An 18,609-nucleotide genomic window follows, 5' to 3' on the forward strand; every position below is an offset into this window, starting at 1 on the left:
GGAGGGACAGACGGTTCAATTACTATATGCCCGGGGGCATAAAAATGTTACTTTTAATCTAATACATTATGCATCTATCGATCTCACAACAAAAACTGAAGTAACACAAAATTAAGTAACCACTGGTCTAAAGCATAGAACATTACGCATCTATTAATGTAAAACAAAGATTTAGTAATTATTGATATAAAAACAGTCAATTAAGTATCAATCAATCTAAAAACAGAAATTTAAGTAACTTTTGGTCTAAAAAAGAAAGTTAAGAATCTTTTAATCCATAAATTACACGAAGTATTTGACAGATACATGTAGATATACATTTTGTAGCCATACAAAGCTGAGTCTGGTACATTTGAATAACACATTTCGATCAGGATATATCAAAGAAAAGTAAACAAGAGCTGTCACAGAGAGATAAATCTGTAAATATTGCTTCAAGAGTTATGAACATTGTCACATAAAATGTAATTGATGATAAGGAATAAGTACATGTATTTGAAGTTTGAGTTAGATACCTTTAAAACTAAAAAAGTTATAGTAAAAAATAACATTTTTCTAGTATAAAAATCTAAGTTTATGGGGAGATAATTCTTGCAATATTGGTGCTAGAGTTATGAACCTTGTCACATAACATGTGGATGATGATAAGGTACATATATTTGAAGTATGAGGTTGATCCCTTATAAATAAAGAATGAACAGTAAAAAATAGTATATTTAAGGAAAATTCTAAGTTCAAGGGGAGATAAATCTGAAAATATTGGTGCTAGAGTTATGAACCTTGTCACATAAGATGTGGTTGATGATAAGGAACATATATTTGAAGTTTGAAGTTGATACCTTATGAAATGACAAAGTTATAGTGAAAAATATTTTACTGCAACAAAACTTTAATCTGAAATTTGGACGCAGACGCCAATGCCGGGGCGAGTAGGACAGCTCTCCATATACTTTGTAAAGTTGAGCTAAAAACCAACAAAACAAACATTTCATTTCATATGAGATTGGTCTGTCAAAATATTCTGTTGTATGTTTTTAAATAACTCCTACCACAGTTTTGCACAATTTTACGTTTCACTTACCTCTGCATAATAAAAGTTTTCTGGAGAAAGATGAATCTTAGGGGGTGGTCTTGCCTTTGTCTGTACTAATCGTTTCTGCAATACAAATAAAGGTCACTCTATTAAATTCATATTATACTGCTTCAAAATGGATGAAATAATTTCTTTTGACCAAAAGAAAAATGTAAAAATCAAAGATTTTTTGGCATTTTTTGACATTTTATTCATAAAAATAGCACTGATATAAAGAAAAAATACACAAGGTAACATCTTTGAGCAATCTGAAGTATAATGCAAGAAACTTTATAAATCATACTTTGAAAAGTATGATAAATCATTATTCAAAATCAATTATAAACTCCTATATATATAAAATTGAGTTATTCAGAATTTTTTAATCATTTTTTTTATTTATACTTAAAGGTTAATAATTATATTTAACAGGACATTGGCTATCATATATCAGTATTCTCTTCTCCTACTCACATAATTATACACTGGCTTGAAAATCAAGGATTGTATAGAGTTACAAATTAATTTCTTGTAACAAAATCTGTCTAAGTAAAACTTTACCAAAGATCTATAGAATTGTAATTAACTAAATTAGAGAGTGCATGCAGGGCTCTAGCTAGGTTCAAAATTTAGGGAGAAGTCACTTCTCCCTCCAGCTGATTTAGGGAGAAGTGGGGAGACTTTAGGGAGAAGTGAGGAGATTCATTTATCGATGTTTGTTGTATGTTATCGCAATTATGTTGACTCACTGTACATATCTTATTAAATGAATTGGATTTGTGTTACAACAGAATATTCAATTTTAATTTAAAACAGAGACATAGATAGCTATTATTATAACTATTGTTATCTATGTCTCTGTTTAAAAGTAGTTTGAAACAAGTAATGAGAATGAGTATCATGTAATGCAACCATTGCATTAAATGAAGATAAAAAAGCCATAGTTGATTCCTATCATGGATCATATCATGGGTGGATTAACAGTTATTCCCTTCTGATTTACTATTAAAAAGCTTGCGCCGGACATTATATTCATATTCACTTATATGTTGTAAAGAAAATAAAAGTAGATAACGAAAGAAACGATCTTTATTTTCACTTCATTTGTAATAAATACAGTGTAATACGCCGTTAATTTTATCAAATTTAACTCGTCGACAAAAAAGGTTATCATAACTTTCATTTAAAATTACCGTTACAGTTATATGTCGAGCGGTCCTCTTAATTCTGACAATCATTCGATAGTGAAAATTTAATTGACGTTTGATCCGTCCATCATAAATAATTGTTACAGTAGTTCTATGTTAGCGATTTAATGATTGGTTAAATAATGTCGCCTCGATTAAAACGTGAATTACATAGAGGATATTTGTTTGTTTTGCATGTAAGATTGAAATATAATTTCACTGAGTGAACACCAGATGCAATATTTTCACGAGTGGCGTAGCCACGAGTGAAAATATAATAGCTGGTGTTCACGAATGAAATATATTTCAATCTTATACGTAAAATAAATAAATTTTCTTTTTATTTCATGCTTTTTAAGTGATTTTAAGTATTTTTCACTGATTTTGCCGCGTAACGTCGCGCATTCTCCTTTGTGACGTCATCACATCATGACGTCACATCATCAATTTTGAAATATAGTTCTGTTAAATTTCTCTTATTTTGTTACATTTTTAACATGATGTATGGTGAAATCGACTTTCTTGTCCTAAAGAATCACAATTTACGTATGACGGCATTTATTTCTGCCTGTTATTCCATTTAGTTATGATTTTCTTTTCATCCGCATTCGGATATAGTCCGGCTACAGTGAAAATTATATTTTATAAATTTCACTAGTGGTTTATCAGAATATAATCATCTGATATATTACAATAAAACACTGGAAAGCATGAAATAAGATTGGTTTCTCGCACGTATCGGTAATCTCGCCATGGGCGGAGTCTAATTGTTCCTCGAGCGTCTGTTAATTAGACTTTTATGACATGTTGGTAAACAAACGGATTAATGACATTTCGCGTTGATTGAGATGCATGACAGTCCCTTTTTCCGGCGGCGAGGGTAAACAAAGCAAACACACACAACATGTTATTCACAGTTATTGTTGGTAATTTTCAATAATGGATCAATAAAATCGGGCGACTTCATCTTCGCTTTCATGTAGGATGTCGGCGAAGTCAGGCGGAATTCGGCGACTATTTCGCCCGAATCGCCCACTAGCTCGAGCCCTGGTGCATGGTGTTTTTACTCTAATGGCAATTTGTATTGACAGTTTTTTTTCTTTGGTTTGGTTGTTTTGTCACACTTTTAGCAACTAAAAACCATGCTTTAATGCTGGATTAAAACCTCAGGTACAAACCACAGACCACTTGGGAACTAACCAAACTCCTCCCTCAAATCAAAACAGCTTATCATCATTGTTAAGAAAGAGGCATGTCACAGTCAGCAAAAACACTCTCTTAAAGTACCCCACCAAAACAATCTGCTTCTGAAGCACATTACAATTTAACCAGTCTAACCAGTGCATATATACTTACGTCTTCTTCTTCTTTCTCTAGTTTATCTAGCGATGCATCAATGGCATCAAAGAACTCATCTTCCTTTATTACTGAATGCGGACCTTCCTGTAATAATTGAAAAAACAACAATGTAATCAACCTTCATCAAACCAATGTTTAATGCTAATGCTATATTGTTATGACAGTTCTGCCCCATCTTCATTATTGGTATGACACAAAGTTCTAAGAAAAGCATGATATAGTGTTATTAATGAAATTGTGATATTTTGTTTAAAGCTTCAAGGCTGAAATGTATATAAAAGTACAGTTTGTTTGTTTCATTTTACGCCTTTTCCCAACAGTATTTCAGTCATATAGGCGGGTAGTTTCCTAACCATCATTCCTGGAGAGTTACAACAGTACTAGACTACCTTCCTCCGTGCTAAACTACCAAAGCATCTCCCGAGGATCGAACCCACGCCGAAGAGGTAACTGGATTAGAAGTCAATAAAAGTACAGGAGTGACGTTCAATGTACATTGTATACTAATTATAATCTTTAGAAGGATCAAAGTAAATGATTACAATTCTTAACCAGAGTTCTGCAAGGATTTTTACTCCTTTGAGTTCTGAATTGATCACATAGTTGACAAAAAAAACTCTTTTTCCCAAATTGTTTACCTATCTCATTTGTATGTGAGTGTTTTTAACCTTACATTTTTTTAAATTAGATATATTCTTTAAATATTTCATAGATTTCAATAAATTTCTGTGATATAATTATTTTACTCAAGAATTAGCTTAGTTTATCTTTAAGTAAAATGTCACATTCTCATATATTTATAGGACTGTTAAGTTAATTTTTGTTTTATAAAAGCTAAAATTTATCAGCCAACAGAATCAAGTCTGACCAGATTTCTAACAACATTTTATCACACACCCGTGCCGATTTTGCGACTCCGTAAATATGGTATTGCACGGCCGTGCATATATTTTGACGTGACGTCATTAGCGTTATACAAACATAGTGTAAAGACGCGCTAAATGTTAACGTTATACTATAGGCGCGTCAATGTAAAATTACTCTTATTTCACTTTAAACGGTCTTTATTTTTGGTATGTGATAAATAGAATACAGGCTATAATACAGAATATAGAGGCTCGCATAATATAATTTTATTCAACTCGTGCAATAAATTCAGTATTGAACTTACACTCATTCAATATCTTCTATTTCAATTTCCAGCTAAATTTAATTAGTGAAATTTTCGCTTATAAAATAAAGCAAAACAACATTTCTATGAAATGATTTAACATACTAGTAATACTGTATTTAAATCTTTCCCTTAAATCTATGCTATTCTGTATGCTACGTAGATAACCTTTATAAAACATGAGAAGATTTAAATTCAAAATAAACATTTATAATGTAATCATTTACAGAGCACCTATTCACCTTTTAAAAAGTTTAAGCATAATCTAATTTTTAACCCCACAGATAAACATTCAATGCTTTCGTCTTAAGATATCTCCAATAAGTAAGATATTTATGCTATCAATGTGCTACCCACTTATAAATCGATCAATCATGCACGATAAATTCTGACCAAAAATAGAAAAGCTAGACTTAAACTATCTATTTCAAGGTTTTTGCATTACATATACATGTATATTCATTCAATGACACAAAAATGTTGAAATTGTATTTGTACAACGAAATTGAACAGTCAGCTGCAACCTATATATGAAAATTTGATTTATATTAAATAGATACTGAACATTTGTAAATGTTTAACTTTCACAAATTAATTGGAGTTTTGCTTGCATGAATAAAGTTAGAACTTTAACATTTTAAATAAATGATTTGTACATAAGTATTTTGTAGGGTTAACAAATATGCACCTATACAATCATGTCATAATTTTCATTGTAGGCCTACCTATATATACATGTAATAATTTTCAATACACCTTTATTATCATGTTGTTGCAAATCATTTTATAATTTTTGCTGCAAATCATTCTATTGAAAATTATGCTATTATTTTCATTGCAAATCATATTTTAATATCCTTGTAAACCATGTCATATTTTTCATTACAAATCAGATTTTTTTTAATGAAATTCATGTCATAACTCTCATTACATCTATATAATCATGTCATATTTTTCATTGCAGTTCAAATATTTTTTAAAAATGAAATTCATGATAACTTTCATTGCACCTATACAATCATGTATAAATCTCATTGCACCTATATAATGTTATAATTTTAACTGCACCTATACAATCATGTATAATTTTCAATGCACTTATATAAAAGATGTTATAATTTTCATTGCACCTATACAATCATGTATAATTTTCAATGCACCTATATAATAGATGTTATAATTTTCATTGCACCTATACAATCATGTATAATTTTCAATGCACCTATATAATAGATGTTATAATTTTCATTGCACTTATACAATCATGTATAATTTTCAATGCACCTATATAATAGATGTTATAATTTTCATTGCACCTATACAATCATGTATACTTCTCAATGCACCTATATTATAGATGTTATAATTTTCATTGCACCTATACAATCATGTATACTTCTCAATGCACCTATATAATAGATGTTATTATTTTCATTGCACCTATACAATCACGATAATTTTCAGTGCAGGTCAAGTTTTTTTTTTAAATGAAATTCATGATAACTTTCATTGCACCTATACAATCATGTATAAATCTCATTGCACCTATATAATCATGTCATAATTTTCATTGCAGATCAAGTATTTTTTAATGAAATCCATGATAAATTTCAGTGTACCTATATATTATAACATTCATTGCACTTTCAGACTTAGTTTTTAGCCAAAACATGGGCTACAACTTACACCGGTAAAACCAAGGTCAACGGACCTTATATTTTCCCTACATCACTGAAGGAATATGGGTGATATGGTCTTTTATAATAAAATAACTCACCTCAAAGTCCGGTCCAGCTAATCTTGAGGCATTTTGTTGTTGCTTGTTATGCTGTTCTAACAAGTTCTTGTAGGCATCTTCATACTTCTTTCTTCTTTCTACCTCCTGTAATTATATATAGCATAAACTATAATTGTGGCCAGATATTATAACTATACAAAAAAACAAAATTTTCTTTTGTAGATGAATATCTTCTTCACATGCAACTTTCACTATCTATTGTGGTATTTAACCACAATTCTCCACCCCCCCCCAACCTTTCCTCTCCAATTAACAAGCAAAATTCCTCTTACAAATGAAAATCAGAGACATGGATAATAGTAAATTGATTTGTCCATATGCTGAATGATAATAAAAATTTAACCTGCATTCAATAAAACTGTAAGGCACTAAGAGAGGAACTATTTTGCAATTTTTGTTCCGATAAAAGTTCATGCATTGTATGTAAGTGCAGGAGAATTTGCCTGAAATTGCACATACATGGGAAAGTGACAAGAAAATTCCTCCACGGACAGGTACTGTTCTCCTCCCAAACTAGTCTAAATCAACAACTAAGAAGACAAGTAATTTAAAATCAGCCACCATAACCAATTCTCCAATCCAGGCCATTACAATTTCCATTATTTTGCTCACTTACTTTCTCTAGTTTCTTTCTCCAGGCATCTTCCCTCTGTGACATGAGCTCTATACAATGAGACAATGTAGCTATAATACCAGCAGTTGTTGCCTTGAATGTGAATGATTCACCTTTAAAATCCACAGAATGTGCTCCATGCTGCTGTAATATTGAGGCTGAAAATATATATTGAAAAACAAATGAAAACATTACTATGCAAAAAATAAGTTTTAACATATCTTGTATCTAGTGTAAATATACATATTTTGTACTTTATTCAACTCAATTGTTAAAACTTACATATGTATCAATAATCCAAGAGCCCTCATCCATTATTTGAGCCGTGTCATGACAAAACCAAGCGAACAGCATGGATCCTGATCAGACTGCGCGTATGCGCAGGCTGGTCTGGATCCATGCTGGTCGCAAACCCATTATGTCGGTTTTGTCGTGACGCGGCTCATTTTTTGTTTGTTTCACTTTTGCCAAAAAATACAGTTAATGTCAAATGGTGACATTTCCAGCTTTACTGAACAAGGAAGATGTCAGGGGTTTTTCCATGCATTATTTCAGGGACAAGTCTGTAGGAAACTGACCTCCTATAACTTTGCTGGATCATTGTCAAAACCATGGACAAGAATGTCAGTATCTGGATACCTGACACACATTTTACTTATAAATGCATAAAATATTATTGCACTTTGTTACTATTGTAAAATTATTTTCCATATCAAAAAAGGGCCAATCTATAATGCCACATTCATAAAGGTTATATAATGACATAAGAAATAACAAAACAAAAAAACCAATCATCATGAAAAAAAAAATATAGTCATATTTTTCTGTTGTTATTTGTTACAATAGATGTTAATCTTGTGTGTTTATCAAATATATTTTTAGATAGAAAGAGAACATTATTCAACTTGAAACAATTCCATATTCTAATAGTGTGTATGTTCTTCCTGTAAAAGGATTTTCATGCAACACAATCTTTATTCAAAGGCAGCTTTACCAGTTTTATGCCTTCCACACAAGCAATATATTTCTCATACAATAAACTTTCTGATGAAAGTTTACTCTCACACCCTGCTTTGATCTTTAAGCTTTTACAGCCACTACAACCCTGATTACTGCTTTAATACCTGCTTTAAACATCATTCTCTGCCACCATGCACAATGAAAACTGTCCCCTAGTTTACCATAAAACAACACAGTAATTACAATAAGTATAGATTTCTTATAATAAACCAACCCTAGTGTTGTTACACTCAATTATTTAGAAACACATGTCAGTCACTAAATTGTACCAATAAACTATTATACAATTCATCTCAGATTCTGAAAGATAACAATTCATTTCCATTTCCTTATCTTAGCATTCATATCTTATTCTTTTCTGTAGCTAATCTTTCATCATCATCATTATCATCATCAATAACAGCATCATCAATAACAGCATCATCAACAACAGTAACATGACAGCAACGAACAGCAAATTACCACCCTTTCAAAGTTGAGAACAATTGTAAGACTGTATAAATGATCATTCACTAGTTTCTTCTTCTTTTTACATGCTGACATTTGGCCAGTATCTCCATTTACGAAGGAAATCCCAGCCAAATGTAAGAGAAGCGAAAATTCTTATTTTTTTATCCTTTTATATTGATCATATGAAATTTTTGTATGTTTGTATTTCTTTTTTCAGAAATAAAACATTTAACAACAAACAAATATAATTTGAATTCTACAAGAACATGTATGTCTTTTACTCAAAAATACACCTTTAGGTACATGAACTTTTAAAACATTTCTACTCACCATCATAAAAAAACTTACAAATTGGTTTTAAAAATTTCATTTTTGTTTTACAATTTGGTACGAGTTATCCCAATTCCATAATAATAATACAAAGGTATTCCCAAAACTTTGAGGAAAGAATTAACTAAAAATAATTCAATCAACGGAATATGACAAAACTCTAGCCTGAAGAATACAGCAGGCTTTCCTGAGACAATCAGTGCACATCAAACCTAACTCCATACTGTTGGCAGCTTGATCTAAGCATACATTGATAAGCAAACTCCTTTAAAATTATCAAAAAATAACTGTCTAAAATCCAAATAAAATAATTTTCCCCTAGAATGAATAATGTATGTTTAAGATAATATTAACTTACAAATCCATTGTATATGTATCACAGAAATCAACTAAAAGTTCACTATTCCTCATACACTATTGAACATTTGCTTCCATTAGCACCATGCTATGATACTATATATCCTTACTTACATTAGTGTCGTACCATATTCACATGTGACTTGAGTAACTAGTAGTTAATCAGTTGCTTACTTTGAGGAAAATAGAGTTAATCCAAGAAACATTGGCTAATTATGTCTTATGAATAATTTACCATAAACTGGCTAGCTGCCATTATGGACACTAATGGTGCCATTATAAATATTACCATCTAAACAATATCAAATGATAATGGCATATTTTTTTTTCTTATATTTACCAATTACATGTATATACTCAGGTTTTGCTCAAAAATAGCTACATGTACTCTCAATAAAATATATCTTTAGACTTTACATCAATAATGATACATTCAACACAATTGATTACATTTCTTATACCTTCAAGAACATAAAAATATGATGTATTATATTTTAAACAATCTCAACAGCGGTCAAAATGCTTTAACACATAATTTTAAATAAAAAATTCTTACATTGATCATCTTGATCATCTGGGGCTGATTTAGTTAAAAGCACTTTAATGCTCCTCAATTTTGGGTCATTTAGCACAATAGAAATTAATTCATTTTGGAAATACGGAGTGAGCAAATGATCTGCAATTTTGCACACAAGCACACAAGTTGCATATATTTGCACAGACCTTCATAAAATGGTATACAATTTTAGAAAAAGATTTCCAAACCCTTTATTAAAAAAAAAAACAACCTTAAGTGGAGTGCCTTTAATTTCCTTATTAAGGGCCTATGGTCATTAGTTTGTTTACTTCCTAAGTTTTGCTTTATAATACTTATAATGGATATTTCTTTACTTGTAAAAGAACAAATTTCTTTTGCATGAAAAAATATCATCTAGATCCATGTACAAATGTTTCTTTTTGTATCTTTTTAAACAACATTGTTTATAAATGTGTAAATAACCCAAATAATTCCATTACTTTTCATCAAGACATCATACATAGTATTAAGTGACAACTAGATTCACATTATCTATTATATCAGTGGCAATAATAAACACTTTACTGTCACTTACCTATTTACCTTTGACAATTATTACAATTATTTGACAGTTTATGAATTTTTAGAAAGATATTGCCTGAAGCATTTTTTTCGCCTCTGCCAATCATTTTCAGAAGACTGATCAGGCTCTCATCAGAAAAAAATCTTTGACATATTAATATAGAAAACTTGCACCAAAAACTTGGGACATAGAACTAAATTTAAGTATTTAACTAGGAGTAATCAGTATGTTCCTTAAGATAGCTGGATAGCTTCCTCACATGAAAAAGTCCAAAGTCCCTAGCGAGATTCCAACACACAGCTCTGAGGGGCAAGTGATTTGAAGTTAAGGACATTTACCTCTAAGCCTTCTTACATGGACAAGTTATCATAACCAAGAAAAACTTTTTACAATTTAAAACTGTACCTAATATTTTTCCATACAAGACCTATTTGCTAACAGCACATTCCACTATACCTCATGCTGCAGCATTGTAATAAAAGGGGGCATAATTCTGCAAACATGATTATCAGACTTACCGGCCCTTGAATGTAAACAAATAATTTCGAGTTTGAAGTGAATATCTTTGACAGTCTTTAAAAAAAAGGAAACTATTATGCATTAAATAAAGGAAATAACTAAGCAAAAATGACTTTAATGACCTTAACAAAAAGTTAATCTTATAAATAAACATTAACAAACAGGTAAAACAAACATTGCAAGACAATATCTTCACTTTTTTTAAAAAGAATGAAATTCAATCAAAAGGAAATATGTTTACAAATTAGAATCATGTATATAGACAAAGCAAGCAATTATTATTATTGTTGTTTTGCTTTATTTATGCTTCAGGACCCACAATTTTAATCTGATACACCTGATATAGCCTTAATGGTAAATGACGATATATATCTAGAGTAACAACATTAACGCAATGAGTAAAACATTAGAAAATTTGTTACGGTGGTTTCTGGTTCATTACTTATAAATTAAATCATTCCAAAAATATTACACAATTTTTTTTGTCTATGATACCCCCAGCTTGATAACCTACATTGTTATAGAAAACAAAAAGCCAGGGATGATTATTTGTATAGATAACATTTTAAAAGATTCCTAGTTATGTTTTATTATTACCCAGTATTGATATCAAGGTCACTTTTTATGAATAAAAATACTATTTTCATTTTGCACAACAACAAAAACAAAAAATATGTAAAAATACTTATAATAATGATAACAGTTTGATGTTGATTCAATACCTAAAGGAATAGGTAAAGGCAAATTACTTAATGACCTGGGATGTCACAAAATGTTACAGACAAGACATTTTGATGCAAAGATAAAGGCCATTTATTAATCCATTTACACACTACAAAGTATATTAAGAAATTGAAAAACAAAGCTTAATGGGCGCTTATTTTCATTATTACCACTATAAAATGCAAACATCCACAGAATTAAACAAAACATCTTTGCTCTCAATTAATTGATGCATTCTGTACATTTGACATTGCTTTTAACATATAAAACTTATTTTAAAACTACATACAAGACACATATCAATTCTAAATATCCAATTTTAGGAACAAACATGTACATTTGTATTAAAGACTGTACCATTCCCATAGTTTTTTCACATAAAATTGCATTAGGTTGTTTAAAACAGCAACAACAACAACAATAGCAAAGGACAGACAACAGACATTTACTTGTGACTTACAAAAGGTATGTAAGGGGTTGACTCAAAAAGATTTGTATAAAGGTATTCTTCCCCCTTCAAAACATCCAGAAAATAAACTTATTGAAGTTTGACACAAAGAAGTTCTACTGAACATGTATACCTATTTTTCATTAAAAGGTATGGAAAAGGTTGACACAAAAATGACTCTTTTATATTTGTAGGGAAAAAATCAGGACTTTACTTGGACACATCCAGAAAATAAACTTATTGAAGTATGTAACATAGAAGATCTATTGTACATGTAAACCTATAACTCATTAAAATATATTGAACAATTATAAAATCATATTACCTAAATCTTTGGCAGAATGACCTGGGTAGTTGACCCCTGAATGTTGATGATCATCTCCATGGTCAAGGTCATCAGGATCTCCAATGTCATCCTCTGTTACTATAAATAGAAAACAAAACATTTATATGTTTTATGTAACTATAAAAAGAGAACAAAATCTCAATATGCCTGATACTGAGGTTAAAAATTTCAAACAAAAGCTACTTAAGGTAGACAACATGCTCAAAGCTATTAATAACTCAGGGCCATGCAGGATTTTTTCAAAGTTCACAAAATGTGAAAAGTCAGAAACAATGCATGCCAGAATATAGGGATTTAGTCAGTGACCTACAATTATGACCAAAAGACATGTGAGATCTTCAATAGCCCACTTGACTATTCTCGGTGCCTGATAGTAAAACAAGAGCCTGGATATTGTAGTCATTCATAAAAGGAAAATTTTTATTTAAAATCCATGACTTACATGTAGTTTTAATCTCCTATGCTAAAAGAACTATAATTTAAACAAAATCAATGACAGGGTTATTGTTCTTGGCTATATGTCTTCACTGTATAATTAAGAAGACATGTAAGAATTTTCAAGTGAATGAAATCAGTACTTTTGGATATTAATGTTGCCCTTAAAACTTTACCCAGGATCATTTTCTAAGATTACTAAAGGGCAATACATGAACATAAAACTTTAAGCTAGAGTTATGGGTCTTTAAAAGTGAACCACAACTATGAATGGTTATTCATCTTGCATCCTAAAACTTCAACCATCAACCAGAAATTGTCCCTGACACATAAAATTCAGACAAAAGTTCATGCCAGAGTTTTTGTCCTCAGACATGACCTTCATGTATGTTCCGAATATGTAACTGTTAAGTATCAACTGAATATGTCTGCTGTTTTGCATGCATAACTAAAACCAGAAATTAATTTTAAAGGTCACAAAAGGTAATAATTCAATCAAAATCCATACTAGACTTATGGGACTTGGACAGATGGAGTTTCAACTAATACCTTCAGTGACTGATGAGATACCCATTATGATATTGTATCATCTATTAAAACATTACACTAACACAGTCACACAGATAAATAGCATTTCTAAAACAGTCAAGCTAAAAATTATAAACTAGAATACAGATAACATACAAGAAGTATGATGTTTTTTTATTTTATATTGGTTGGGTTTTACATCACACAAACGCAGTATAGTCCATTTGGCGCCTTTCAAGCTTTACTGATAAGGAAGATATCATGTGACCTTCCATGCATTAATTCAGGCACCTGTGTAGAACAACCAGAACAACCAATGTTCTGTAAGCTAGCTGGATAGCTTCCTGACATGAAAGAATCCAAAGCCATTGTTGGGATTGGAACCCACAGCGGTATAAAGGGGCACGGTGGTTAGAAAAGTCAACTACCATAACCTCTCAGCCACGGACATAATATTTTTTTTCTTAAAACAAGGTTTATTATAACTTACAATCACTGATTGTTCCATGGGTAACTGCGGAAGCACAACTGTCAAAATAACTCTGGAGAGTTTCTATCTGCCTACAGAGGATATCTCGGAATGTCTCCATCTCCATCAATTTCTCTCTTAGACCTCGACCTCTCTGTCAACATAAAATACATTTTTTTCAATATTAAAACAAAAACAAAATACAACAACAATTCTGTCTATCTAATAACACATACAATGATACATAATAACAGTAACATATACAATGTATATACAAGAGATAATGCATTTTAAAGCAACTTTAAAGTGAATTGGATCATATGGAAAGTATGCAATTAACTTGAATGTATTAAGGTTCATTTTATACATGATAGTAATCACACTGTACAGTGACAATAAATATTATAAAGTCAAAAGGACCAGTGGCCTAGTGGTTATAGCAAAATATCACTTTATGGTTCCTCTTTTCTTAAAATTTGTTGAGTTGACAAGTTGGTTTTTATCTTGATACTCTAATAAATTACCTTAAATGATGATGTTGATGCTGTTGACATACTAGTTCCTGATGTAAGCGAGATAAGAGATCCGTGTCTACGAAGGTTACTTTCACTACCATATCCTGACTCTGTCTGTCTGTGGTTATCTATAACATCAATCCACACTTGTCGCTCATCCTCACTTTCAGCTCTAAGATACCATACTGAGTCATTTACAGCAACATCAAAACGGCACTCATCAAACTGATGTGGCTGCAAGAGATTCAAATATGTTCTAGTCAAAATCTACTAGTAAGTATGTAAGGTGGTACAACAGAATAAACAGATTTGAAACATTTCTAATTAATGATAAAGTGGATGTTTACAAAGAAAGACTTAAACATTACAAACTGCGTTTGAATATCATTCAATATGTGAATATCACAAATTAGTGTGTCGTGATAAAACCAAACTCTTGTGATACTATAATATTGATACGTTTTTCACTTTTTCAACAGCGATAGCCAACTGTGCAAACAGTTTAATCTATTGTTTTCAAGCCAGAGAATTTGTATGGATAGTGCAATAGAATAGAATTTCCCTTAACCTGTTTACCATAATTTCCCTTAACCTGTTTACCAACAAGTTAGATAAAATATCCAAATTATTAATAATTTACCGTAACAGATGCACGTGTAAGACTAACTGCTCCTCTGCATCCAAAAGCAAGATCGTTTTCTGACTTATAGTAACTAAGCGTTCCATCTTTTAAGACAATGTATCTATCTTGCCAACCATGTAAATAGTTTGTCCATTTGCTAAGCACCCCTTTCTTCTCGATATTCCTAAGTTCGTCCTCGGAATCATCGCCTTCATCGTCAGTGATAGACAAAGCGTCAATCTTGTCTTCTGACATGTCTATAATTGGATGCAAATATTTTAAAACAAAATTAAAACGATTTAATCCATGGTTTCATATAAATATGAAAATAAACTAGAAGAAGGTGTTTCCCTGTCAAATCTTGCGTCGGTGATTCACTTCACAACCGGAAATCAGATGTAAGCGACACCTATGAGCTTGAACATGCCCCGTAATGTGCCGGTCCAAACCGACCTGTCCTATCTAAATGACAGTCACTTATTTTTTGCGGGAATAGTTGATTTATATTAATATAAATCCTATATTTTCTGTGGTACAGAAAAGCAAATAATAATAATAATAATATAATAATAATAATAATAATAATAATAATAATAATAATAATAATAATAATAATAAAATAATAATAATAATAATAATGAATAGATAAATAAAAAAATGTTTTAACCAGTCCCACATGTGAACTTCAGTAATTGTAAAAAATTCAGCTTATTACATGATATTTTGTCATTCATGAGCAAGCTCACTTGCCTATTTATTTATGACTAGAAGTACATGTAGATAAAAGCTAATTGTACATGCATAGTGTTGTGAGAATGTGGTACACTTCAACTTTATACTTAAACTATACAACTTGCATTCGATGTTTTGTCGTAAGAAGCTTTAGTTATGTCACCGTATCTTTTAACAATTATACCATTAATTTCAATGTTGAATACACTTGATACGGGTAATGTTTCCAGAATTTAAATGGCAACCAAAAGTTGAATACATGTACCTGATCAGTTGTGTATTTTCTGTACCTGTATTTCTTAAGAAACAGAGGATATCAATATTTTTATAAACACTTTCAGAAAACGCTATAAAAGAGATTGAGCACTACTCTAAAAATTATTAAATATAAAATATATGGTTGTATCTCAATATTGTTTATAATATACCTGCAAACGTGTAGATATCACCACTGTAGGCACTTTATCAAATGTAGATCTATAATCAGCTGCTGGTATCTTTCTATTTAAAAGATCCTGGTAAAATGTTACCTAATAGAAATGCCTTTTTAAAAGAAAAAACATAAAATACAGATGTAAATTTCCTGTGAAATTTTGAGCAATTTAAATATACGAGATCTACCATTTTAAGAACGCTTTTGGAACTGACACTTAGATGTCGATCTACTGAGATTTATTTCGAATTACCCTATTTTACATTATTCTGCTTTATCACATACCCGTGCCGATTTTGCTACTCCGTAAAAATGATATTGCACGTCGTGCATATATTTTGACGTGACGTCATTAGCGTTATACAAACATAGTGTAAAGACGCGCTAAATGTTAGCGTTATATTATAGGCGCGTCAATGAAAAATGACTCTTATTTCACTTTAAACGGTCATTATTTTGGGTATATGATAAATAGAATATTAAATTCGTGTAAGTTCATTACTGAATTTATTGCACTCGTTGAATAAAATAATATTATGCTCGCCAGAGGCTCGCATAATATAATTTTATTCAACTCGTGCAATAAATTCAGTATTGAACTTACACTCATTCAATATCCTCTATTTATCACATACCCGTGCCGATTTTGCTACTCCGTAAAAATGATATTGCACGTCGTGAATATATTTTGACGTGACGTCATTTACGAGTAAAGACACGCAAAATAGCGTTGCACTGTACTGGAACATATAGTAGATCCCACTATATATAGGAGCGTCAATAAAAAATGATTCGTTTGCACGTTAAACAGTCTTGTTGAACTCGTTGAATAAAAATATATTTTGCTCGCCAGAAGCTGCATAGATCTAATATATAATTTTATATCAACTCGTTCAATAAATTCAGTATTGAATTCAATATCCCATATCTATTTGATATATTGATTTAATTAATGAGAGAATACAATAAAAAGAGATATTGATTATTTAAATACAATTAACCTAAAATAGCGTATCTCAGAACCATCACGTGATACGTATGATATAACGTGCAAAAGATCGCACACGTGCGTTAAATTAATTTAAAAATATGTCACGCGAGTAATATACTGTAATGTTCAAATCTGAAAGGTGTTCAATTAACTATCTATAGACACATACAATGTCGTCAACAACTAATATTATCAAAATTGCGTGTATGGCCTATAGATTGATCAGAAAAATCTGCAAGCCCAATAATAGTTTTGGCTGGCCTGATTTTTAACGCAACGCTGTGTTATGCTAAAAAGTTCGCGAATGCATACATTATAAATAGTAGCGCACTAAAGACAAATGTATGTTAATCTAATAAACATAAAAACACGTTTATTAGCAACATTCGTTGTCAGACTTGCCAGGTATTTATAAAGATATTTTAAAAATATTTTTTAAGCGGCCTAATTTCGGATATGTTATATATTCGGACAAACACGTACATATGAAAAAAGTGTCACTGTGACACTCACCTTAAATACAATGGGGAGTTTTATAATTGTCTTTTTATATTCAAACTATATAAGTCATGAAACTTGTTTATTTCTTTTTTGAAATAGGCAAAAAGGGACTTAATTTTGGTTAAAATTTGTCCGGGATATGAGTGTAGTTATTGCCCTTATTTGTGCAGTAACTTCACTTTCATGTTGTTTTTTTGCATGCATTTGATAATTCTTATTGCATTTGCTACCACTCTGAGGAGTTCAATAAATAATAAGATAAACATCCATTATAAAAAGATTATTATAAAGGCTAGGCTTATATTTTCTTTAAAATTTTTTTTATTTTAATATTGACATTATAAACTCTTAGGCCTACTAAATTATTATACTTTTTTTTATTTATTTACATATTAATTTATACTGCCTGGGATTTTTCTGCATATTCATCACTCATGACACACATACAGTCTAATGTACTGAATTCTAGCTCCAGTGTTCAGAGGTGTGAAATACATGTAGGTCACTTCTAAATAAATAGTGCAACATTTCTCCTATTCCTAATGTGCAATTTATGTAAACCTATAGAAAGTTGGATTGCAAATGCCAAGTTAATAATATTTTTCTTTTTTTTATAAATATAACTCCTTTTTTTCAGATACTGTAACTTCCACAAACTTTAATTTACATGGCTTAAATGACTTAATCCTATTTGGTATTTATGATAAGCTGTTAGTACTTGTTACGAAGTGCTATTGATAAACCATATGTTAAGTAAATGATTACCTACTCATTGAAAGTAATGAGGGCTTAAGTAATGATTTGTTAGTAAGAATTGTAAGGTAATCATAAATGAGAGCATTTATTTAGGTTTTTTTTTTCTTGTTTTCTTTTGGATTTTATTTAATATA

At 30.6% G+C, this 18,609-nt stretch overlaps 1 protein-coding gene across 2 annotated transcripts in view; it reads right to left on the bottom strand.

Annotated features, from left to right (window-relative positions):
• The window catches only part of LOC132730401 (ceramide transfer protein-like), a 34,749-nt gene extending 19,286 nt beyond the window's left edge, over positions 1–15,463 (bottom strand). The window contains exons 1-8 of one of the 2 annotated variants that reach the window (XM_060716315.1): positions 15,081–15,463; positions 14,450–14,674; positions 13,947–14,079; positions 12,473–12,571; positions 7,204–7,358; positions 6,567–6,671; positions 3,616–3,702; positions 1,082–1,156 (exon numbers count right to left, since the gene is read on the bottom strand). In XM_060716315.1, coding sequence (XP_060572298.1) covers positions 1,082–1,156; positions 3,616–3,702; positions 6,567–6,671; positions 7,204–7,358; positions 12,473–12,571; positions 13,947–14,079; positions 14,450–14,674; positions 15,081–15,317 — 1,116 coding nt within the window. In that variant the 5' untranslated portion in view covers positions 15,318–15,463. The remainder of the gene's footprint in view (positions 1–1,081; positions 1,157–3,615; positions 3,703–6,566; positions 6,672–7,203; positions 7,359–12,472; positions 12,572–13,946; positions 14,080–14,449; positions 14,675–15,080) is intronic. The other variant, XM_060716316.1, reaches the window with a different exon arrangement.
• Positions 15,464–18,609: the final 3,146 nt, after the last annotated feature.

The sequence above is a fragment of the Ruditapes philippinarum genome, unplaced genomic scaffold (genome assembly GCF_026571515.1).
Source record: "Ruditapes philippinarum isolate M1 unplaced genomic scaffold, ASM2657151v2 ctg1213_1_1_1_1, whole genome shotgun sequence".
NCBI lineage: Eukaryota > Metazoa > Mollusca > Bivalvia > Venerida > Veneridae > Ruditapes > Ruditapes philippinarum.